Source organism: Hibiscus syriacus, unplaced genomic scaffold (genome assembly GCF_006381635.1).
Source record: "Hibiscus syriacus cultivar Baekdansim isolate YM2019G1 unplaced genomic scaffold, ASM638163v2 tig00113725_pilon, whole genome shotgun sequence".
Classification (NCBI taxonomy): Eukaryota; Viridiplantae; Streptophyta; class Magnoliopsida; order Malvales; family Malvaceae; genus Hibiscus; species Hibiscus syriacus.
In genome coordinates this window covers 18,909,316-18,935,726 of record NW_024063471.1, presented here as the reverse complement: position 1 = coordinate 18,935,726, position 26,411 = coordinate 18,909,316, and the positions used below count along the sequence as shown (strand labels likewise).

Genomic DNA, 26,411 nt, shown 5'->3' with positions numbered 1-26,411 from the left:
ACCGTCATGTTAACGTCCAACTCAGACGGTTATCAATTTTTTAATTAAAATGACGAGTTTAGAACATATAAATAGTCAAGTGATCATTTTGTAACTTTTAATAGTGGACACTCAACAAACCAATGTCTTATAGTCGAGAGATCATTTTATAACTTTTAATAATTAAGGGAGTGAACAAAGTAGCACGCAATAATCGTGGGATCATTTGTATACTTTACCTTAAAATAAAATAAGAAAACTTTTAATAATAAAAAATACATTAAAAATGATAATGATCATTTCGTAAACTTTTATAATTAGATGGAAAAAACTTACAATAATTAAATAATCACGATTTTAGTTTACATTTCAACTTTCTACAACGCCATTTACAACCCTACTAAACACATTAAACCATATTTTTCACACAACTTTTTAAGAATATTCTTTCCACAAACTGAGAGCGATGACGTACCGTTCGAATTGATGGGTTAAAATTGAAAACTATATAATAATCAAGTGTGAACCTTTAAAAGTTAGACGTAAAACTCAATTGTTCACCCGGTTTTTTGAGAACTTGTTATCATTATTAATGGACTTTTACTGTTTGGTCAACACTCATGGATAGGAATTTGGAAGTAAAGCCAATTGGAATGCCTCTGGTTATTTATTAGTGGAAAATTATAACTATCTCTGATTTTCTATCTCTAAGTTTGCTTGTTAATCCTATAATAATTATAATAAAAAAAAGATCAAACTGAGACAGCTCAGTTCTTCCCCTACTTTTCCACTCCCATCAGACCGATTCTTCTTCTTCTTCTTCTTCTTCTTCCATATTCGGCGCTGTTCTTGTTTCAGAGTTATTGTTTTGGTGAACAAAAACAGGAGAAGGAAAAAAGGATGCCCAACATTTACAATCAGACGAGAGCAGCTTCGTCCCTGATGAGACGTCTCAAACGAAGCCTCGTCAATCCAACTGCTCTCGCTCGCCCTCGATGTTTCACCACCACCGAGGGCCACCGCCCTACCCTTGTCCACAAGCGAAGCCTCGACATCCTTCACGATCCATGGTTCAACAAGGTATTACCTCTTTTCTCACTTCAAAATATGACCTCCCTGATTTTGGGCTTTTTCCTCGATTTCAATCATTCCACCTTCTCTTCTTCGTTTAGCTTCAATGTTTCTTTCTAAACATTTAATGTCAGGGAACCGCATTTTCCATGACGGAGCGCGATCGCCTGGATCTTCGTGGCCTGCTTCCTCCAAATGTAATGTCTTCCGAGCAGCAAATCGAGCGCTTCAGTATGTTTTTTTTATTTTATTTTTTTGTAATTGATCTAACAAATCTTTTCATCTATGGTCGATAGTTATTTGCATCTTCATGGTTTTCATTTTTTCTTGCCTTTTAATTGATTAATTATTAGTGGTTGATTTGAAGAGGCTTGAAGTTCAAGCTAGAGATGGACCATCTGACCCAAATGCTCTTGCCAAGTGGCGGATTCTTAATCGCTTGCATGACAGAAATGAGACTATGTACTATAAGGTACAGTTCATCCTATCTGCTTTATTTGGATCTCTGTAATGTTTCAAGCTAGTTTTTAACTTTCCCCTCTTCCATCTAATGATATCGTCTTTGTAGTAGTTGATCGTAGCACCTATTTGCAGGCAATAATATGCTGTGGTTTGAGTTTAGGGTATGTAGTAAGCATTTCTAATGATAACTGCTTACCAGTTACCATTTACCACCAGAACGTCCTTTTTCATCTACCTGATGCTGCTGTAACACAATTTCTAATCTCAAACAAATTTCATTAACGAGACTGTATTGAACTACTTGGCTATGCAGCATCCACGGGAAGAATTTAGTCAAATTTCCATTGAATTAATTATTTACTTAGCTTCTCTGTTCTGTTTTACTTAGCTTCTCTGTTCTGTTTTTCTCTGACCTCATGCTGCTTCCTTTTTTTCAAAAAAATGGAATGACTCCATTATCTTGTCCCCGTTAATTATTTCACTTCCTGTTGCACCATATGCCATGTTCCATATGATAACATCCATCTTTCCAACAGTCTTACATGAAATTAGCTCAAATGTACCAAGAGAAAGTATCACCATAACACTCTGTTAGTGAATTTGCTTGTGCATATAATTTCTTGGACACATCTTTTATATGTTTTTTTGCTGTGATGATATTGATGAAATGTATTTTATTTTGACTTTGGCAGGTTTTAATTGCCAACATTGAGGAATATGCTCCTATTGTTTATACACCAACTGTTGGTCTTGTTTGCCAGAACTATAGTGGTCTGTTTAGAAGGCCTCGAGGAATGTACTTCAGTGCAGAAGATCGTGGAGAAATGATGTCTATGGTTTACAACTGGCCTGCTGATCAGGTATGAATTACCCATAATGATGCAGTGAATATTAGAACGCCTTTCTTAGTTGAATTGATCCCAATTGTGGACCTATGTCCTTGATAGCGGTGCAGCCCTACCTGGTGTTAACGTGAGATAATCTTCTATGACTTGCAAACATTTGCCCTATGCTTCAATACTATTTTGGCTTGTTATTTTCTACTTTTTCACACTTCTAATTATCATTCTTTTCCCTTTTCTATATAGCCTTTGTTTCTTTGTAAGTTGGACTACGAGAAGACTTTAGTGGGTGATTTCTCAAGAATTTAAATGTTTTAACCCGCTCTTAGATTTTGGACTTTGGGCTTGTACATTGCATAAATTAGTTTTTGACTTGGTGATTGCCTCATTCAATTACCTACTTCGGTTTCCAGCAACATGGTTATTTGCCTTTGTAGAGCAACAAGAATGTGTTGGGTTCTTCTCTCGTTTCAGATCTGGTTTAGTTTGTAACTTGTTAAATTTTAGTATCAGAATTTCAGAAATAGTTGGGCTTTGTCTATGATTAATATGCTTGAAAATGTGTTACCTTTACAGTTTGATGTTAAAATTAAATAACAATGGGAATAGAAGAATTAGAAAGAAATTTAATTTTTACTTGTATTTCATTGACAATAAAAAACAGTCTTTTATAGCCTACGAGAGTCTTAAACTATTTTTGAATATTAGCATAAACTGGGAAAGTTTAAATCATAAAGAAATCAGAATTGATTTAAGTATCTACAACTTGCATTGACTTTGTAATTTAGGAAATTATTCCTTAATCCATTGCCATATTTTTAGGGATATGTCTTCTAAAAAATTTGGGTCAAAAATTCTGTCAGATTTTGTCAACACTTAACACATTTTCACTTTATTTATTTACATTTCGTTGACTACAGGTTGATATGATTGTTGTCACGGATGGAAGCAGAATATTGGGTCTTGGAGACCTTGGAGTTCAGGGAATTGGCATTGCTATAGGGAAGCTGGATTTGTATGTTGCTGCCGCTGGTATCAATCCTCAGAGGGTATATTATTCTTATATTGTATTAAAAATATGGATATTTTATTATATGTGTTTATAAATTCAAATTGTAACTCTTTGCGTAAGCGATTTACAATTATTTAAACATTTTTACTTAATGCCTGCATTCTTATGTTGAAACATTAGAATAAGGATTTGTGGGATAACATTGATAAATGTTCATGTTCATGATCTATATCCATTTTCTTTCTTTCTTTCTATTGGTGAATCATTTTGTTTGTTTTTCATTGACTTAAGATTACTGTAGAAATAGTAGGAAGAGAATACTTAAAACATTATAATTAATGGTCAGTGATTTATGAAACCACAGGACCAGATCAGAAGAAACACCAGGTTTTGTATCAGCCATAATAACTTAAAACAACGCATGAAAAAAATATCCAAATCAACATTATGGGTATATATACAAGTATAAAGGTCCTATATACTATGTAAAAGTAATCTCTTACATTAATTATGTAATATCATACATTAAATACAGTAGATACCAATCCTAATATTTAGCCTATAATTATTTAACTATTACCTTTGCTTTCTAGAATTGATTATTATAGAGTGAGAATTTATTACTTGATTTTTATTGTTTGTGGACTCCCAGCAAGTCTCAGTTGCTTATTTTTTTTCCTATTTTCAACCAATAACCTTATAAAAGGGTAATGCTAATGTTTCTGGTCTTTCTCAGCTTGAATATTTATTGGGAATGCTACAATCTTTCCTTTATTTCTCTCTTGCATTAGGTACTTCCTGTCATGATTGATGTTGGGACTAACAATGAGAAGTTGATCAAAGACCCCTTATGTAAGCTTTTCTTCACCCTATTTTCGGGAAACCATATGAGGAATAACCTTATTTTTTTAAGTGGTTGGTACTGTTGTAAAATTTGTTGAAACGGTGCTATATCAAGAATGGAAACTTCTGATCTATGTTTGGCAGAACATGTATGCTAGTGTAGGTATGACATGTGCACTCAACCATCATTGGTCCCTCGCTGGTGTTAGCTTTATATACTTGTGTGGAATTTTGGATATCATATAGGGATGGTACATGTAAAATACAGGCTTAAGAATGCAATGATGCATAAGGTTAGCTAGAACTCCTGAGCTAACCTTTTGATCTATCAAACATGATCTTTAGAGAAATTATGAAGCTTTTACTTCTTCTCATTATGCTTGTAGTATCTGGCCGTACTAGAACTAGCCTAATTTTGTTAGCTTGTTGTCTTGTACATGCATGCTCTGATTTAATTTTACAGTTTTAAAAAGAATGGTGATGACTTTTTCTTTCAATAGACTTGGGGCTTCAACAACACCGCCTTGATGGTGATGAGTATATTGCTGTGATTGATGAATTCATGGAGGCTGTTTTTACTCATTGGCCAAATGTGATTGTGCAGGTACGTGGTATATCTATTTTGTTAAAGTAATTTTTTCTGGAATGGAATTGCAGTATCTTTGCATAAGAGATGTGACAGCACTGGTAGCTGGATATGTCTATCTTGATAACAAAATCTTCTTTTGAATTAAATTGGGTTTCTGCAGTTTGAAGATTTCCAAAGCAAGTGGGCCTTCAAGTTGTTGCAGCGTTACAGAAATACACACAGGATGTTCAATGATGATGTCCAGGTAATTGAGATTTTAAGATAGTCCAACCCTTGAGCCTTTGCTTGTTTTGTTAGTGCGAAACATTCCATTTGTTTTCGTCTGTTACTTTGGATCTCATATTTTAAGTTCTGTATTCATTGAATTCTTTCTAATGTTACTGAACCTTTATTTATTTATTTGAAAATCATATTTTTAAACCAACCATGTCTTTCAAACTCTATTTAGTTTTACTTACAGATACTTTTTTGCCTTCACATTTTTATCTTTATTTTTTATCAATATCCTTTGCAGGGGACAGCTGGGGTTGCAATTGCTGGTCTTCTTGGAGCTGTAAGAGCACAGGGAAGGCCAATGATTGACTTTCCTAAGCAAAAGATTGTTGTTGCTGGTGCTGGAAGGTAGTTTTCTAGCCTACCCTTAAGGTTTAGTTGTGGATTATCATAATATTGATATTACAAAAGAAATAACATGGCTATAATAACTATATTATTCCTTAATGTGGGTGGTCCTTTGTGGTGCTTAAACTTTTTTCTTTTGGCACCTCAAGTACTATGGACTTAATGGTCCTGCTCTAATAATTATGTTTCCAAGTGGAAAAGTGAAATTCATCTCTTATGAACTGTGATTGGATATAGAATGTTGATCTGTTCTCCCCACGTCTGTGAAGAAAAATAAAGAAGTGATTCCACTAGTGGAAATGAGATACTAGTTTCTTATTGGGTTTATTATTTTTCGTACTTTATGTGGATGTTCTATGCGGTTAATGCTCAGCTGGTGTATCATTTGTTTTCCTGTAGTTGGACATCCTCTCATTCTATCTGATATCTCATAAACTTGTTACTGCTAATTGATATGCTTTCTATTTCTGCTCATCTTTTTAGCATTTTCTGTGAAAAATAATTGGAAGGCCATGCATGCTATTGGGAAACATTTGAACTTGTTTGCATAACCTTTATACTACTGCAGTGCAGGGATTGGGGTTGTCAATGCTGCGAGGAAAACAATGGCCAGGATGTTAGGAAATAACGAGACAGCATTTGATAGTGCAAAGAGACAATTCTGGATTGTTGATGCTAATGTAAGTAGCATAATATTTTAGAAACTCTGGATTTCAGCCAACTAGTTGTGCTTACAAGGACTATTTGTTGCTTTCAACATTACATATAGTTTTTCATCAAATATTTTTTCTAGAAATTGGGGCCATCATAAGTAGACTAAAAGGTTGCTTAAGTAACTATTTTGATTTATTTCTTGTAATCAATATCACAACTTTTCATGTGGTGCCTAATGCTAAAATCACCTTTTGGTCCCATCAGTTTCATTTATATCTATCCATTACAAAACTAATTGATGTCATTTTTACATTTGTACAGCTCTGTTTCTCTCTTGTTAGAATATGATGGTTCAGTGCTGCCTTTGCATATTTATCTTCCACTAGTGACCCCAATTTGCATTAGATAGACATTCTAACACAATTTGTTGTTTAATCCAGGGTCTTATCACTGACGAACGAGAAAATATTGATCCAGATGCCCTGCCATTTGCAAGGAATATCAATGAAGCTGGCCGTCAAGGATTAAGAGAGGGTGCAGGTCTTGCAGAAGTGGTTTGTAAAATGCTAGCACAGAAACATTTTTTTCAGCTCTTTATATAGATTACACATGGAATAAAGTAGCCCTGTGAGAATGACTTGTTCCTCATTATGGTTCCATTTCCCTCTTTCATCACTTTAGAGATATGTTATCTGATACATTGTCAAATCTCTGTATTTCTTTCACAACTAAAACCTTCCTTTAATCTGGCTAAACAGGTGAGGCAAGTACAGCCAGATGTGCTTCTTGGGTTGTCTGGAGTTGGAGGATTGTTCTCCAAAGAGGTAATATTGAATTTTACATGTTACGCAAGCATAAGATTTTCTTTTGCTGGTATGACAATGCCGAAATCTATGTTCACTGTTTAGACATCATTTATTAATTGCCAAATTACCAAATCTAAGTCTTTATTAGTTTACAATTTAACACTTCTTCATATCCCAAAGCAGTCTTGCGCCTTGTGTCTTTGCATTTTACAACAAAAGCATCTCAGACTCTTTCAGGCTTGGCCCATTTGCTCTGATGTATGCCTAGTCTGTCTAGGCACGCCTTTTTCCAGGGCGACAGGCATAGAAAAAACCCACCTGATAGAATTTCTATTTAATTTTTCACTTTTTTCTTTCATTTGATATATATTCTAGAGTCCACTTTATAGGTTATTACATATCTTGAGCTTTATATATATATATATATATGTATTATACAAAAACTTTCAGTATACATATTGCGCTTTACTTAGGCTAGTGCTTTTTTTGTTCCTAGTGCCTGAGGCAATGTAAGGGTTTAAGCACGTAGAGTGCGCCTAGCACCCTTGACAACATATGAGATTATGTGACCTGTATAATAAATATTCACAGTTTGAATTTCTCTCTCATATGTTTAAATATGAAGAAAGTGTTCCGAGATTTTCCTATAAAGATTTGGCAAATAGCTTCCAGATTGCAACACAATAAATTTGAGAAGTTTTAGACAAATTTGTTTCCAAGAATCTATGCATTTCATTACATTCGAACTGATTCCTTTTTGCCAAGTATTTAAAGTGCATTTTATGTTTTAGGTTTTAGATGCTCTTAAAGGTTCAAATTCAACTAAACCAGCTATCTTTGCAATGTCAAACCCTACAAAAAATGGTACGTTTTTTTAAATATTTTGGGGACATAAAATTAGGGCCATTCATATTTGTACTGAGATTTGTCAGACTTTTTTGCCCTTGTTAATTACAGCTGAGTGCACCCCAGAGGAAGCTTTCAAAATTGTAGGTGACAACATTATATTTGCAAGTGGAAGTCCATTTAGAGATGTTGATCTTGGTATGAGCTGAACCTACTCGTTAAACATTGTCCACATAACAGTTTAAATTTTTGTAGTCCTCTGCCAATTTGCCATGTAGGGCCTCGTATTGTACAAGGTCCTCATTTATTGCCTGAAATTCTGTAGCATCTGGACTTTTATACAAGTTCCAAACAGAAAAAGTGTTCCCCGTTTTTCTCATTTGAGAGTGAAAGATTTACTTATTTTAAGTCATGAACAATTTAGGAAATGGTCGTATTGGGCATTGCAACCAAGGAAACAACATGTATCTCTTTCCAGGGTCAGTTTTTTAATTCATTTCACAATGTTTTCATTTTACTTTGTGATTCTCTAATTCATCATACATAGTTCTTTACCTGTCTTTTCTGTAGTATTGGGCTTGGAACTCTTCTGTCTGGCGCTAGGCTCATTTCGGATGGCATGCTACAGGCTGCAGCAGAACGGTGTGGTTCATTTTTTTGTTTCGTTTTTTATCAATATTTTTACGAATGCTACATAATTTTTCACTTGTCAAGACGGAACTTATGTTGAAGATCTCTGGAAGAGTCTTTCAGCCATTACTAGTATATATATAAAATTTTGGTAGATTATGAGTATGCAAAGGGATAAACCGATAAAGACAGTGACAATGACTGCATATCCATTCACTCTGAGCCACTTCAGTTTATTCTTCTATAAAATTAGGGATTAGGAGGATCTGTTTGCCTTACCTTTCTAGAGGCATTTTGTGAGTAACTTGTGGATTAGTCAAGTCCTGATAAGTATAATATATATTATTAACTTCCTAAAATGTTGTTAGTTGTTCCAAGTGGCATGCTAGAAGCTGTTTGATAAATGGATTTGGATCATTAATTTATTTCTTTTGCGCTTCAAGTTATCTTAAATTGACAATTGCAGTCTAGCTGCCTACATGACGGAAGAGGAAGTTCTTAAGGGCATGATATTCCCTCCAATATCGAAGTAAGTGATGAGGCCTTAATATATAGATATATACATCGTTTCTCTTACCTGGAAAATGAAGTTGGTGTCGTATACCTGAATTTATTTATTTGTTTGTTTGTAGGATAAGAGATATAACAAAGGAGGTAGCAGCGGCTGTGGTGCAGGAAGCTGTGGAAGAGGATCTGGCAGAAGGATATCGTGACATTGATGCTAGAGAGCTCCAAAAAATATGCGAGGACGAGGTAACATCACTTTTGACCTATAAAAGTTGGTGGTGTTGTTTCAAGCTCATGAATTGTAAGAATGAGATGTATATAATGTCATGGTGCAGGAGGAAGTTCTAGAATATGTGCAAAACAACATGTGGAGCCCAGAATATCCAACTCTAGTTTACAAGAAGGATTAGTTACGTGGTGGATATGGTATTTTTCATTCGAAATCAAAATCAAAATGTTAAGAAACAGTGGGTTTTGATCTTTCTTTGTCTTTGGTTCCAGACAAGACATCAGATGTCATGGGCATAATAGCACAATTGTCTTTGGGTTAATAATATGCATTGGCTTTATTTATATATGTGCATATGATTGGAATTGGAATGGTCAGGAAATTGTTGTGAAGAACAAGCTTAGCTTTATCCCTTTGTCTCCAAATGAAATGAATAAATAAAATTATGATGGTTTCAGTCATTTTGGGTTATTGATCCGGGTCATTTTGGATTTAGTTTGGGCGTGTTCAGGGTGCTGTTGACTTTTATGGTTAAATCTAGTTGGGATGGATTTGCATTCGGGTTAACTGAAATGGATTTTTGGGTCATGATCTCATCATGTTATCCAAATCTAGTTGGAATTTTATCTCTCGTTGCCAAGATTGTGTATGGCAGACAATCATCACACACGAATCAAGTGATCTCAGTGGTTAAGAGATTATTATTATTTTTTGAGATCTTGGGTTTTAACACGACGTCTGTAAGGATGTATGAGTGTTTATTGTCAAGAGGTTGAGAATCTTTCGAACACATTATCTTGTATTTATCTCAGACTATTAAAAAAAATGTGTACGAGACTGCAATTCCCGCATGGTCATTATTATTTATTATGATATCTAGATGAGGTTGAGGATCAATTCAATTACCGGAAAGGAAGACTTGTTTCAACAAAACTCAACTCTGAATACTTAGAATGGAGGATATATTATTATAAAAGAACCAAACATGAACGACCAAACAAAAAATAATCTCATCTTTTCCTTTCTTAGATAACTACTTATAATTAGGTTCAAACCGTGATCAACTGAAACTGTTTACTTTGTTTTCTCATGTCTTGATAAGGTTGAAAATGCTGCAAAAATGTAGATAAAGTCAATTCTTACCCGACAAATCATAAATTGTGAGCTGTAACAAACAAAACAAAACAATTGTTTCCCTCCCCATTTTGCGGTTACTTGCAGCATTTGTGTTGAATTAACAAATGAAATTAATTGAACTAAGAGGTAAAAGTGGATGTTATTCTTTTTTTTTAATGTTTTGAGTTTGATTAATTGTTTCTGCAGCTATGTGTTCGTTATCAATTAGTTTAAAAAAATTGAATGTATATTATCTCGTAATCACTCAAACAAATAGAATTAAAGGTATATGTGTATGTATCATCTATAATGTGTGATTTGTATATATAAGCATCTCTTTCATCCCCACCCCTTAAAAATAATAAGTATAACGTGTAAGTTGAAATTTGATAAACCCAAGGTCAAAGGAGTGTTGCAGTTGGTACACCTGTTTTCTACCCCCATGAAATCTGGTTTGATTATTTGGGCTGCGTAGTTTCCACTCTCTGCTAAAACATTGGTTGCTTCAATCCACCTTCATGTTAATCAACAAGGCAAGATTTAATTAACCACTTCTGTAAAACCAAACCAAACCAAACCTAACCTAAACCCATTCAATGTATTCATTCCATGCTTTAGATGGCTAATTAATTATATCCCCAGAAAGAAACAAGTGCAGGAATTTATGAACCACATGTCAACATTAGGTATATAAATTTGTGTTGGGTACTATTCATCAAATATATATATGTGTGTGTGTTATGCTTCAATGCCACATATTAAGTATGCAAATCTTGCACAAAAAGTAGAGTTAGTGTAGTTTAATGATGTTGTGGGTGGATGAAATCTTTCTGTACCATATATACATCTCTCTCTATGTTACTGGAAAACAAGAGTAAACTTTGCACCAAGGGAATAGGCATGACAACTGAGTTGGAACTGAGTAGCGAGATAGGCAGTTGGTTGGTTTGTACAAGTAGCTGCTGCAGGAAGAATACCCTTGTTCTCACCACCACCACCTTCGTCGTCTTCTTCGCCGTTCATCGTTGCGTTAAGCTTATAAATGTATTGCTCAACTCCAACTTCAATGTGTTCTTCTCCTTCCCTTACAGATACTATCCAGCAACAGCAAAGGCTGCAGGTGCAGGTGAAAATGTGCCCTATTGTTGTGTATGTCTATACGAAGCCGAAGAAGGGGAGAGGCTCCGGCGGCTTCCCCGGTGCAACCACTGCTTCCATGTAGATTGCATCGATGTGTGGTTTAAGTATCGATCCACTTGCCCTCTTTGCAGAAATGAGGTTTCCATTGGCCTGCACCGTCCTCACAATCAACTCCTTTCCTTTTTGCTCAATCTTTTTAGGAAAATTCATCACTAGGACTTCCTCTCTTCTTTTTTTATTTTGGGAAGCCTCTTCCAGCTTGGTTTAATTTAATTTTCTCAATGTCTCCCAAGTACTAACACATGATTCTTCAGTCGTACATTCATTTATCCTTTAATGAAATTATTGATCGTATGTTGCTGGAAATTGCAATGTTAAACTTTTATATGCAATAGAAATAGAACAGAGTATACAAAGAAGTTCAGCTTATGACAAAATGGGGAGTTTTATCATAAAACAAAGGTTAAGGGTGCATGAAGCTTTCAATATTTTTCAAAAGAAAATCAATTATATCTTCAACTTTGTTTATACAATTGTTCTCTAGAATAGATAAATTAAATTAACCATTTAAACAAAAAAGGAATTAATTAAGTCATTTGATCAGTTCTTATCGTAAAATCTGAACAATTCTTTTTTGAAATATGTCTGTCACTTGAAATTTATAATTTTTTTTATAAAAATATTATTAAAATTTAAAATAATTCTAATTTTTATTTATAATTAATAAATCTATGGAAATGATCTTCGACAACACTGTGATATGGCATGTGACTCTTTTGATCTAAAAAACTATTAGATCTAATGATCGATCAAGGTCGGTTCTGACTATTTTTAGATTCAGGAAGAAAATAAAAAATGGGCCCCTAATTTTTAAAAAAATTAAGAAATATGTAATATAAAATTTTTATTAGAATTTTTTATTAAATTAGACAAATAGTAATTCTTACAGCATAAAAAATGTCAACAAAATTTAAGCATGTAAATACTTATAAAAAACATTGTCTTTCAGCATTTCTTATCATTGATGATAGTATCAACATCAATATTTTCCAACATTTTTTTCTCAATACATAACATAACATTTGAAAATAAAAGAACATTCTTATCAAAATTTGAAAATAAATAAAAATTAAAAGAAAGAATTTGAAAAGGTGACCTACCTAGAATTTTAAAAACAATCTTCAATATGATTCAAGCACCACAATTGATGATAAATAAGTGTGACTTTGTGTTTATGAAAAATATGATAAATTAAAAAATAAGAATAATAATTTTCAAAGGAATCATGAAACATGGAAGAGAAAAGAAGCATGTTAATTATATTAAAAAAAATTCCTCTCATTGAGTTTTGAAGAAAAAAATTAATGTTAATAAAATTTTTCATTGATATGGTAAATCGGGAAAGATATTTTATGAATTGATGGTGGAAATTTGGAAATACCAAAATTAAAGAGATTCAATTGAATTTTTAAAATTTTGGAAAAAATATTAAATATTTATAGGAAAAGCAATTTATTAAGGTTAATATAAAACTTTAATAATAACAATTGACACTTTGATAAATTCAAAAGCCTCTTTATTTTATTTTACAGTTTTTAATTTATTATCAAAAAAAAATCTACTAATTTTTTTAAATTTGTGGGTCCTAGGCGGGCGTCTGGTGGGTGTCGAATCCAACAAATAATAATATTTGCTTTTGAAAATAGAAAATTGTAGTAGCGATAAGCAAAGTCGAATCCACAGGGATTGGGTAGATTTATTTTAATGAAAATTAAAGCAAAGAAAATGGGTTTTAAAATTGAGAAAAGTAAAAATAAAAAGTAGATCTAATCAACTAAAAATTGAGAGAAATTAATATTAAGCAAATATCCAACTAAAGGTATACTTTCAGAATTGGTTCAGAGAATTGATCATAGATGCAATGATAAAATCTTCTACTTTTCACTAAATTGGTTATGGTTATTGAGAAGCTCTAACAACCTGTCTCTCCTTAGTTTCTCGATAATCAAGAGAAGCTCTTTGATTATTTCCCTAGTTAATGAACAACCCTAGACAATCTCTTAAGATTTAATCCACCAACAACATTAATCACTAGAGGGACCACCAATTCTAGCCAACGAATACACAAGCTCGATTCATTTAGACTAGGTTATATACCTTCATAACATAATCAACCATGTTACTTTACCACTAATATTAGAACGTTTAAACAATTACGGATTTAAAGTTCTAAATGGCAATTTATCAACTTGATAATTGAACAACGGATCCTTTGCACAATCTGTTGAAAAATATTTTGATATTTCGATATAACAAATTAAGTTAAATGAATTTTAAGATTTTCCAAAAGATTTTCTAAGTATATTCGATATAATTATTCGAATATCAAAATATTACTCAAAATCTTTCAAATGTCATTTTTAATCCTTACTCAAGTGTAAAATTAAGTTTAGTCTTAAAATAATTTCAAAACAATTTTACAAAATATTTCGAACCATTTTAAAGCCAAAAATTCCAGATTGCTCAGAGGGAACCGATTCCCCCTGAATGGTTTGGCTCCGAGAAAAACAGAATGCTCGGAGGGAACCCGATTCCCCCCCAAGGGGGTACCGATTCCCCCTGTTTAACGGTTGACATATTTGAATTTTACACTTAGGGAACCGATTCCCCCCACGCTCCAAGCTGTTTTATTAATTGATTTCACACTAACACGGCTCTATTGACTCCACTAATCATCTCCAACATTCATAATCATTTGAAGGTGTATTTAAACAAGCTTAGAAGCCATTGATCAAAAACAAGAAACAACAATCAAGAGAGAATAAAAAAGAAAGCATCAAACCTCAAGTTTGAGCATTTTCAAGCCTATTGCATTCAATATTCATTTTTGCTTTCAAAAACACTTATTGTGCTCAATTGTATTATTCTTGAGTGTTCTTTCTTTGTTCTAGAATTGTGCAAACATCTTGCCTTGTGAGGATTTTCTTGTAAGTTTGCAAAATTTGTATTATTCTCTTTGGGAGAAAGTGTTCTCAAGAATTTGGGGTATAATTCTTGAGGGATTTGTAAGGTTACTCTTTGTCCTCAAAAGAAAGACAGATTAGTGAATTTGTGGAAAATCCTTAGTGTGGATAGCTAAGGTAGTGGACGTAGACTTTGGTTGAGAAAGTCGAACCACTCTAAATCGTTGTGCAAATCTTTTCAATTTTCTGCAAAGCTTCCACCGAAATTTTTATTTTCCAATTCACCCCCCTCTTGGCCAACTCCATCGATCGATTAACTCAACAATTGGTACCAGAGCCTCACTCATTTGAAGGTTTAATCACCTCTTGAGTCGATTCGGGAAGAGTTACATCGATTTTTAAGTCATCAATGGTCGGCGCTTCAAACTCCGACTTTGGTCTCGATTCGATGCCCGTCAACAAGCCTTGTTTCTTCAATGGAGCTAACTATGCCTATTGGAAGAATAGGATGATGTATTTCATTCAAGCAAGTGACATGGGAGCATGGAACGTTGTAGAAGACGAATATATCAAGCCTCTCACTCATCCAAGATTGTGAAGTGAAGGAGAGACAAGAATGTTCCAGCTCAACTCCAAAGCCATCCATATCATATTTTGTGCTCTTGGACCAGATGAATATAGAAGAGTTTCATCTTGTACAACCGCCAAAGAAATATGGGATAAACTACAAGTTACTCATGAAGGCACCGACGAGGTAAAAGAATCTAAAATTAGTCTTCTAACACATAGCTATGAAAATTTTAGGATGAAACCAAATGAAGATATCAAAGTTATGACGGATAGATTCTCAACGATTGTCAATGGTCTCAAATCATATATAGAGATCATTCCAAATGAAAAGCTTGTGAGGAAGTTAGTTTACTCACTTCCAAAATCGTGGCAATCCAAGAAAACTGCAATCATCGAGGCTAAGAACCTAAAGTCCTTAACTCTTGAAGAGCTAATTGGTTCCCTCCTCACTCATGAAATGATTCTTGAAGATGAGGTGGACCTCGATAAGATTAACGAGACACCAAAGGAGAAGGAGAAGAAGAAAAATATTGGAATTTCTCTCAAATCCACAAAAGATGAGAGTGATTCAGATGAAGATGACGATGATGAGGAAATGGCATTGTTTGCCAAACGGTTCAGAAAAATGATGAGACCTTACCGAGGAAGAAAATTCAAACGAAATGAAGGCCTAAAAAATAAACCAAAAGAGAAGGACCTTATCATTTGCTATGAATGCAAAAAGCTGGGGCATGTCAAATATGATATCCCATAATTAAAGAGAAAGGGTCAATCAAAGAATAAGCACAAGGCTCATGTGGCTACATGGAGCGATGAAGAAGGTTCCGATGAAGAGGAACAAGAAGTAGCAAACTTGTGCTTGATGGCATTCGGGGAAGATTCTAAGGTAACCACTAACTCATTTGAATTAGATGATTTATCTTATGATTAGTTATTAGAGGAATATAATGGGTTGGCTTCGGATTATGAGAAATTGTTTTTAAAATATAAAAACGATGTTTCAAAATTGAAAAATGAAAATAAGCTCATATCCAAGACCAACAATGATTTTGAAAGTAAAATAGTGATTTGCAAATCAAACTAGAAGAGTTTGAAAAGAAAAATTTAGATTTGAAAAATTTACTTTCAAAGGTCAATGATGATCATCTAAAGAAAATTAATGATCTTAAAGCTTCTTTTGATAAAGTTGGAACAAAACGTTTTGAAAATGGAGAAAATTCAAAATCCAACTTTGTTAGAAAAATTTTTAAAAACTACAATCATAGAAGTCCCCGAAGAACCTCTAATAGAAAAATCGTTAGAAGTATATGGGTTCCTAAAGGCTCATTACTACTAAAGATAAAGATATGCTACACAAATGGACACCTAAGGGGACTAGGATTTTGGAAACTAATGAATATGGACCCAAAAGAATTTGGGTACCAAAAATTAGAAATTAATCTATGTTTGTAGGAAAAGGAGCATTGCTACAAGGCACGGGAAACAAATTCAAACTCATGGTACCTTGATAGTGAATGCTCAAGACATATGACCGGAGACAAAAGCCGGTTCATAGAGTTTAACGCCAAAAATGGAGGAGAAGTGACTTTTGGTGATAATTCAAAAGGTTACATCGAAGGTATAGGTACAATAGGTAATACCTCTTCCATACAAATTAGAAATGTTTTATATGTGAATGGATTAAAGCATAATCTTTTGAGCATTAGTTAATTTTGTGATAAAGGATTTAATGTCATATTTGAAACTAATGGCTGTAAAGTTATTGATATTGCATCTAATCGGATTATGCTTGTTGGTCATAGAATAGGAAACATATACATGGTGCATTTAGACTCTATAGATATGACTAATTTATGCCTAGTTGCTAAGGATGATCATGATAGTTGGTTATGGCATAGGAGACTAGGACATGCTAGTATGAGTGTCTTGCAATGGTTAATTCAAGGAGATTTGGTTCGAGGGCTGCCTAAACTAAAATTTGATAATAATAAAATCTGTGATGTTTGTGCTAAAGGAAAACAAAAGTGAGTTTATTTTAAATCCATTAATGATGTATCAACTAGTAGAGTATTGCAATTGATCCATTTAGATCTTTTTGGGCCATCTAGAACTACTAGCTTGGGTGGAAAAAAATATGCATTTGTCTTGGTAGATGACTATTCTAGATATACTTGGGTTCTATTCTTAAGTACTAAAGATGAAGCATTAGAAAAATTCATCACGTTTTCAAAAGTAATCCAAAACGAAAAAGGTTACTCTATAACTAGTGTTAGGAGTGATCATGGAACTGAATTTGAAAATCTTGGATTTACTGAATTTTGTAATTCTAATGGTATTAGTCATAATTTTTCAGCACCTAGAACCCCTCAACAAAATGGAGTTGTTGAAAGGCTCAGGCTCAAAATTAGCTTTCTAAGGATGATATTTAGGGTAGGCTCTTTACGAAAGCTACAAGTGGTTTCACCTAAATGCCCTTATCGTTCTTGATGCATCCAATTCTAAAATGTGGTCTTCGACGTGTATAGCAAAGCAAGTTCTAGAAAAATTAACTATGTATGGCAATCAAGAAATTGAGCATGCTGAAAGTGAGTGCTCATTGGCCCAAAAAATCACAAAAAGGGTAAACATGTATTAACTCCACACATTTTTCATTCAATCAGTCATCAAGAGTAATCAACCAGTGTGTAACAAATAAGAATTCAACTACTCAAGCTAATCCCCTCTTATGCTTCAACTTATTTCGATAATTCACAACAATCCAAATCATGTAAAGATAAACATCGAAAGAATCTGGAATTTTGAAGAGAAAAATCACAAAAAAGAACTAAAGCATACTTGTTTTTAAAAACAATTAAAGCAACATTATGTTCAGTGTAAAACCATGTATGAAATACTCTCCCCCACACTTAATCCATACATTGTCCTCAATGTATAAAAAGTAGATACTCAAAAACCATAAAAGAATAAGAGCAAAAAACTCCCTTGAAAATGTTGAGCATCAACCACAATATATGTCACGAGCTAGGGGTAAGGGCACTGTGCGTTGGCTGGGTTGATTCTTGGACTGAGTGGAGACGTGGGTAGGGTGGAGCGGGAAGAAAAGATGGTGGCGCGCATTCTTCTGAAGGAGAACAGAAAATAAAGAAAAGATAAGGCACGTTTATATTTAAAAAATCTTTGAATCTTATTTCCTGAACTAGAAGTGGTGTTGAGTTTAGATGTGGGCACGTCTTATATAAAAAGAACTTCTGAATAGTGAGAGACTTTAGGAATAATTCTGCTTCTGTAAAGCGTGCCTGCTGGTTACAAAAATTCATCTTCTGACCTAAAGAGAAAAACAAGATTAATTGTTCCCCAATGGAGTCGCCAAAAAATAAAAATAAAATTGAAAATAAAAATAACGAAAATAGAAATTGAAAAAGGAAAAATTGGGTTGCCCCAAGAGCACTTTTCTTTAACGTCTTTGGCTAGACGTTGTAGCTTTTCAATCATCCTAAGTTGGGTACTCCAAAATGGTTTGACCAGCAGTATGCGCCAGAGAACCTTCATAAAAAGGTTTCAAACGATGATCGTTAACCTTAAACATTTGACCTGTATCCAAACTTTGTGTTTCAACAATAGAGAAATTTTTTCTCCACCCAATAGCTTCCTTATACTCTCTAAGCATTTGAATCAACTTTTCTTCTTCTAAGAGAGAGAGTTTGTTGGGAATGATCACCAGAATAGTTTCCTCTTCTCCTAAATATACATGCTTCAGATGATTTGGCAAAGGCTTCGTTTCCAGTTTTGGTGCCTGCACAAGAGAAAGAAGAAGCTTGGTGTGAGAAAGAGGTGACTCAAAATAAGATACATCATACCTCATGGGTTTGAGTGATTCTAGTTCTTGGATTGTATCTTGCAAATCAAGATCCAACACAGACTTTTTCATGATTCCCTGCAATCCTTCAGAAGTGAAATTCATGTTGAGTGTATATTTCAACTTGTCATCTTCATTTTTATTAAAAGTTTCCTATGCTAAAGGGTCAATAACATCCATGACAAAAACAAAGGACACATCACTAGGACATCTCATAGCATCATAAATATTGAATTTAATAACTTCACCATCAAATTCCATGGTAAGTGTACCATCATCTACATCAATTTTTGTCCTAGTTGTTTTCAAAAATGATCTTCCTAACAAAATTGATGTTGACTTAGAATAATTATCTTCTTGCATATCAAGCACATAAAAATCTACTGGAAAAACCAATTCATTAACTTGCACCAAAACATCCTCTAAAACTCCCTCACGATATACATTAGATCTATCAGTAAGTTGAAGAATCATTTATGTTTCTTTCAAAGGACCAACATTCAGAGATGAGTAAATAGAAAGAGGCATGATATTTATTGAGGCTCCTAGATCTAACATTGCTCTCTCAATCCTAACATTACCGAGTTTACAAGGGATAGTAAATATGCATGGGTCTTTGCACTTGGGGGTAGTTTTTTCTAGAGGACAGTTGAAACATTCTTTCCCATACTTACCTTTTCATTACCCTTGAGATTTCTCTTGTTGGTGCACAATTCTTTAAGAACTTTAGCATATCGAGGTACTTGTTTAATTGCATCAAGTAAAGGAATATTTACTTCAATCTTGCGAAATGTCTCAAGAATTTCTTTCTCTTATGCTTCTTTCTTGGATTTAGCGAATCTAGAGGGAAAAGGAGATTCTATGACAAATTCCTTTGGTTTTCTCTTTTGAGTCCTTTAGATTGGTTTTTCTGAGTTTGAGGAGCAACAACTTCCTTTTCAGTTTCTTCCTCTAAGGCTCTCCCATGTGCCAATGAACTAGGTTCCTTCAACTCCTTTCCATTTCTCAATGTGATTGCACTAACATTTTGCTTTGGATTAATAATGGTTTGTGAAGGTAACTTACCTTAGGATTCTAACCGACTCACGGAGGATGCCAATTGACCCATTTGATTCTCCAAATTTTGTATGCTTGTTCTTGTCTCTTGCTGAAATTGTTGTGTATTAGTTGTAAGTGATTTGACAATTTCTTCTAGGGATATACTTGGCTTTGAAGAATACTGCTCAGGTGGAAAATGCTGGAATTGTGATGGTCTTGGTCCATAGTTAAGGTTAGGATGATCCCTCAATCCTGTATTATAGGTATTTGAGTAAGGATCATACTTCCTTTGTGGTGGATCTGGAAACCTTCCAACTGCATTGGTGTACTCATGAGAATCATGTTGAAATGTGGGGCACATGTCAGTTGGGTGACCTATCGTTGCACATATCCCACAAGCTTTCACTTGTTGCGTTTTTCCTACAACTAGTTGTTGAACAAGGGAGGTGAGATGCGATAGTTGATGTTCAATGGAGGACGAACCTACCTCATTCACCATTCTTGAAGATATGTCTTTCCTAAAGCCAAATTGTTGTGAATTGGCAGCCATGATGGAGATCAATTCCCTAGCATCGTGAGGAGTCTTATTCACTATGGCGCCTCCACTAGCTGTGTCCATCATCTTCCTCTCCATGGGTAGTAATCCTTCATAGAAATATTGGATGAGAAGTTACTTAGAAATCCCATGTTGAGGGCAACTGTCACACAGTCGTTTGAATCGTTCCCAATACTCGTGAAGGGTCTCAGTATCTTTTTGTTTTATTCCACATATCTCCCTTCGAATGTCAGCGGCTCTTGAAGCAGGGAAAAATTTATCAAGAAAAATCCTCACCATCTCGACCCAAGTAGTTACAGAACCAAGGGGTAAATAGAAGGGACACTCTTTAGCTCTATCGGTTAGCGAGAACGGAAAAGCACGTAGTTTTATCTTCTCTTCAGTCACTCGTTGCGGCCTCACACTTGAACATACCACATGAAATTTCTTCAAATTCTTGTGAGGATATTCATTCTCAAGTCCATGAAAAGTAGGCAACAAATGAATCAAACCAGATTTTAATTCAAAAGCTACCTCCAAAGCTGGGTAGTCAATGCAGAGCGGTTGTTGATTCACATTTGGTGCAGCCAATTCTCTTAGAGTTCTTTCTTCGTTGGCCATTGTTCCTTCTATTTTAGAATCGCTGGATGAATTAACCAAGTTGACTGTAGATTCCGATCAGGGGATGAAGAATAAGAAGCTTGTTTGTTGTGCAAGTTAGTTTCTTTTCTTAACCTGCGAGCGGTCTTCTCGATTTCAGGATCGTATTGGAGTTCACCTGCACGAGAAGAACGGGCCATCAAAATAAATCTAAATGACACCAATCCCCGGCAACGGCACCAAAAATTTGGTGGGTGTCGAATCCAACAAATAATAATACTTGCTTTTGGAAATAGAAAATTGTAGTAGCGATAAGTAAGGTCGAATCCACAGGGATTGGGTAGATTTATTTTAATGAAAATTACAGCAAAGAAAAGGGGTTTTAAATTTGAGAAAAGTAAAAATAAAAAGCATATCTAATCAACTAAAAATTGAGAGAAATTAATATTAAGCAAATATCCAACTAAAGGTATACTTTCAGAATTGGTTCAGAGAATTGATCATAGATGCAATGATAAAATCTTCTACTTTTCACTAAATTGGTTATGGTTATTGAGAAGCTCTAACAACCTGTCTCTCCTTAGTTTCTCGATAATCAAGAGAAGCTCTTTGATTTTTTCCCTAGTTAATGAACAACCCTAGACAAGCTCTTAAGATTTAATCCACCAACAACATTAATCACTAGAGGGACCACCAATTCTAGCCAACAAATACACAAGCTAGATTCATTTAGACAAGGTTATATACCTTCATAACATAATCAACCATGTTACTTTACCACTAATATTAGAACGTTTCAACAATTACGGATTTAAAGTTCTAAATGGCAATTTATCAACTTGATAATTGAGCAACGGATCCTTTGCACAATCAATCAAGACAATAATTCTTAATAAAAACAGAAGATATATAAATAGAAAAGAAGTAAAAGAACAATGAAAATTATTTAGATCTCACAATCCTTGTAGAACCAAAGCTTCAATTATCCTCCAATTGGAACAAAAGTATTTAGCTACTCATAATTGAAAGAAAATCAAAAGAAAATAAAGAAAACTTAATGTAAAACTTGATGTAAAACTAACGGCCCTAGCTCCCCTTTTATAAGGATTTTCCTATTCTAGATAAAGAAGTTTCCCTTAAAGAAAATCCCACAAAAATAAGAGTTTTAAATGCCTTCATCTTTTTCTAAAGATAAGAATAATTCAAAAGAGTCTTTCAGTCGTCATTAAACTCTTTTTTCCTTGTAAATTCGTAACCCTAATTTAGGGTTGTATGGACTGGTAAGGCGCGCTCACGCCTTAACTGAAGACTTCTTCTACGGTAGTTCAGGATGAATAAGTCGTGCTCACGCCTTACACGAAAACCTCTTCTGGTCTTGCTAGCTTCTTGAATTCCGATTTTTCCTCCTTAATTCGAGGATTTTGTGAAGATCATGCTAATCATAAGATTTTGAACTTGTTTTATCCAAATCTTTAACCTAATCCACAAAATACGAAATATAATCAAAATCCATAATTTAATCAATTTTAGTTATTCAAATATGAGGAAAATATCATAGAATATATGTCTAATATGCATCTTATCAGCGCCCCTCCTGTCTTGATCCAGGGTCGGCCTTGCGATCAATGTTAATTAAATGAATGAATTAACGATGTTTCAAAGTATAGAGATTTAATTGGGGTACGAAAAGCATATTTACGAGGTGAAAAAAACATCTAAAATTTGATGGGCAAACTTTCAAGCGATTTTAATAATAAAAGAAAATAATGTTTTAACTAAAGGTTTCGGATTGTAACAATTGTGTGAAGGGATTTTGTGGCAGTTATAATGTGTGATTCTAGAGGGTATATTCCAACCAACCCATTATGGTGTTGAGTGGGAAGTGGAGGCAAGTAGAGCCACAATTTCAAAGAGAAATGAGGACGACTGTTAACCACTAACACGTGATTGCTTCCTGAATATGCATATTTGTCTTCAGTCGGTAATAAACAATCAATTTGTTCCAACTAGCCAGTGTTAATGCTTCGGTAGGTAACCGCAACAACTGCTCCTTTTTGTTGAATTGTCATACACTGCTTGACCTCAACTACCCCCCACATTATGCATTGGATCCACAAAATTAGTGGTGCCCGAATGAGTATTTATAGGCTGCTTCATATATTCATTCTATTTCTGACTAGGAATGATTTTGACTCACCAACAGAACCAGAGACTAAAACAACCAACCATAAAGCAATTACACAGTCCATAATAAATGGCCTGAACGTTACAGGGAATCTAATGTCTTCTCCTTTATTTTGCTTATTAGAGAACTAGAATGCGTACTCGATTGGCAGATAAAATGTTTAGGATTTTGATTGAGTTGTGACACAGAGGTTGAAATCCATGCTTGAGACTTGCTTTCCAAGCTTTGTCAATATTTGACATGGAGTAACCACATTCATGTTCCTCCCATCCTTCAAGTGCATGCACTATCCCAGCTGCCCTCCATGTGCTCATCGCCCTCCTCGGCAGCCAGTTCTGGTGCCATTTTATGTATTACCAAAGTACAACTAATGAGCATTAATATGGATAATTAGTTAATGTGGGAAATGGAGCATGTAAATTCATGTCTGCAACATACTTATTATTCATAAGTTTTTAATCAGGAAAATGATCGACTTTGATCTTTGTTGACATGAAAAATAGGATTGTGGTAATTTGTGATGATTCATTCCTAATTTAGGTGGAGAACCACAAACGATGATCTGTTGAAGGCAAAACGAAGGAAGACGTATTGGAGAAGATGATGAATAATAGCCGGAGCTCGGGAGAGAAAAGAGAAAGCTAGAGAGAGAGTCTCTTCTCCAACCTTACATAATGATTTATATTCTAACCTTTAGTATTGATGTTACGCCTAGGATAACGATGACTATTTTTAAGTTGATTGCTAAATAGATCTAGCCATCACATAATAAATTTAATTAGTGAAATGATTGGTAATAATCAAATTAAGGGATTATAATCGATCGACGGATATAAAATCGTAAAGGTTTTAAGATATTTTAGAGATTTCGATGACGGTGGGATAACTTGAGTAGGTGAATGCCCTTACAAGAGTAACATGTTAAGAGAACCGATTTAGTTACCTTACAAGAGTAACATGTTAAGAGAACCAAATTACTTGCTAACTAATGATTTTCCAAGTTTTTCATATTCTTCCTCATATAATACAGATACCTTTACCTATACACAGTAAAATGAAAACTGTGAATTGGAGCTACCTAATTAATAATGTATGTACGTATGTATGTAGTCAACTGAATGCCCTTGTGGCATAGTGCAAAGGCAAGGGCATAAGCAACTTTAGTTAGGTTGCCTTTAAGGACTACTTGTGTTGTTCCCTTTGGTATGGTATTTAGCACAACTGCCACTGCGAAGCTACTCCCATCTACCAACTTCACTTTATGATTGGAATGCTTTTCCAAGTACACCCCACCATACCCATTAATGCTCTCCACCCTGCTCATCAATTTCATCACACTTCTTTTTGCTGTCTTATATATATTAAAAGAAAAACAAATGGTAACAAGAGGCAAAAAAAAACTTGCCTGGTTCTTGAGGCCCAAACTCAACACTCTAGCACCTTTCTCCTCAGCCTCCAATATGGCTTCCTCAATCAACTTATTGATGGCTTCTCTTTTCCATTTCAACCGGTACTGCAAATCAAAACACACATGCAGCAATGTTGTGATGAGTGATACAAATTTTAGGGTAAATTATCTATTTGGTTACCCACCTATTACTTAGTTTTTAATTTGGTCATCCAACTATTTTTTTAAAATTCATAATCAATGTTTTATTTTGGTTCTGTTTTGATCACCTACTATTAAAAACTAAAAGTGATGCTGACATTATATTTTTAATAGCTAATGACCAAAACATAAAACTAAGTAATAGATGGGTGACCAAATAAGTCGACTAATCTGAATCAGATTTTGTAGAGGCTCATTTGGTGTAATTCTCTAAACTCAATTTCTTCCATTCGTAAACGTTAGAATTCGAAGATTTGACCTTATTTAAAGGGTCTAATGTCTCAACCTATAAACTAACTAATTGTCGATATGTACCCAAATTTTTAAGAAACAGTAACCTGTATATTATACTTGGGTATGGCCCAGGTCTGTAGTGTGGTTTTATGAAACCGGTTTCTTTCAACAAGGAAAGTGGAACCACAAGTCCAGGTAAGTAGCATGGAACACAGTGTGAGAGGCCATAGGAGGCATGAGTAGAAAGTAGATGAAGTGTAGGGTTTTGAGGCGGAGGAGGCGAACCCAAGTCGGAGATGATAAATGGATTCGCGTGGTGTGGTGCGTTAGATGCACCACGAACTTCCGTACAAGCTATCACTACTTTTGTCCATTGTGTCATAGATGTAGTCGTAGAATGGCATGAACAGCGAGTAGTTGGTTCTAAAATTTAAGTGGTGCAATGAGTTAATTTTAATACCTCATGCTTAATGCAAAAATATGTATATAAATTATACCATGAATTAATTTTAAGTGTATAAAGAATTTTTCGTTAAAAATAGACATGTGATGTTTTTTCCGTTATACTTTTAAGTGTTTATCTTTAAAAAATTCTGTTAAAAAATAATGAACCAATTAATGTTTGATATGTGGCTTAATTTTTAATTTTTTTAATTTTCTAAGAAATAAAATTTATAAATTTTAAAAAAACCTCTTATCTTTTCATATTTTTCATAAAACATTCAAATATCCTCAGATATATAATCCATAGTTTATTACCGTCGCGTCACCATCTTCAGTGAACTCCCACCCATCACTGGCGGAACCTACCACTGGTTCCATCGTGAGTTGCCCTCATCAGTTCAATCTTAATTTTTTAAACCAAATATTAAAATCCTTGATCTTAATTTTTAAATCCCTAATCGTTGCCGATAAATAGCAATTGTCTAACCTTAATCGTGGCTGGAAAATAACAATTCTCTAACCCTAATCTTGTCCGACAAATAGCAACTGCTTAGACAATTGTTTAATTTCCACGTATACCATAATTACTTGAACAATTGTATTAGGGAGGAGAGGCAGGGGCTTGAGGAGGGGAGGGGAGGCACGCACGGGTAAGGGTTTGGAAATTAGGGGATTTTGATCGTTTAAAAAAATGATTTTTAAAATATATTATATTTTTTAAAAAAAAAATTAAAAAATTTGTAAACATGAATGAATCGTGTCATTTAATGGGGTTTTTTTTTTATGTTTGTTATTATGTAGGCACCTAAAAGTATAACAAAGAAAATCATTAATTAGGGGTAAAATGATATATATCGCAATTTGATATAGACAATTTTTATATAAGATTACTACAATCTGATTTAATTTATTAGAAGTAGATTTTGTCATGATAAATTAAATTTAATGTATTTAAAATCATAAAAAAGAGAACAAATTTTATTTTTATTTATTCTAAAATTATAAAAAATGTATCATTTTTTGTATGAGG

The 26,411-nt window shown here is 34.1% G+C and overlaps 1 protein-coding gene and 1 pseudogene across 2 annotated transcripts; one reads left to right on the top strand and one right to left on the bottom strand.

Annotated features, from left to right (window-relative positions):
• The first annotated feature begins 771 nt into the window (after positions 1–771).
• On the top strand, positions 772–9,439 carry LOC120187763 (NAD-dependent malic enzyme 62 kDa isoform, mitochondrial-like). 2 transcript variants are annotated; one of them, XM_039191393.1, is made up of 20 exons: positions 772–1,059; positions 1,185–1,281; positions 1,404–1,522; positions 2,205–2,372; positions 3,275–3,403; positions 4,158–4,218; positions 4,710–4,813; positions 4,959–5,042; positions 5,313–5,419; positions 5,988–6,099; positions 6,514–6,627; positions 6,832–6,897; positions 7,671–7,743; positions 7,837–7,923; positions 8,150–8,204; positions 8,296–8,367; positions 8,822–8,884; positions 8,988–9,108; positions 9,198–9,298; positions 9,335–9,434. In XM_039191393.1, the coding sequence occupies exons 1-19, from the start codon at positions 880–882 to the stop codon at positions 9,270–9,272; spliced, it is 1,887 nt and encodes a 628-aa protein (XP_039047324.1). In that variant the 5' UTR covers positions 772–879; the 3' UTR covers positions 9,273–9,298; positions 9,335–9,434. The 2 variants fall into 2 exon arrangements, with proteins under 2 accessions (XP_039047324.1, XP_039047323.1); XM_039191392.1 differs by having other exon boundaries at positions 773–1,059; positions 9,198–9,439.
• Positions 9,440–24,209: 14,770 nt separating this feature from the next.
• Positions 24,210–25,759, bottom strand: LOC120187728 (annotated as a pseudogene).
• Positions 25,760–26,411: the final 652 nt, after the last annotated feature.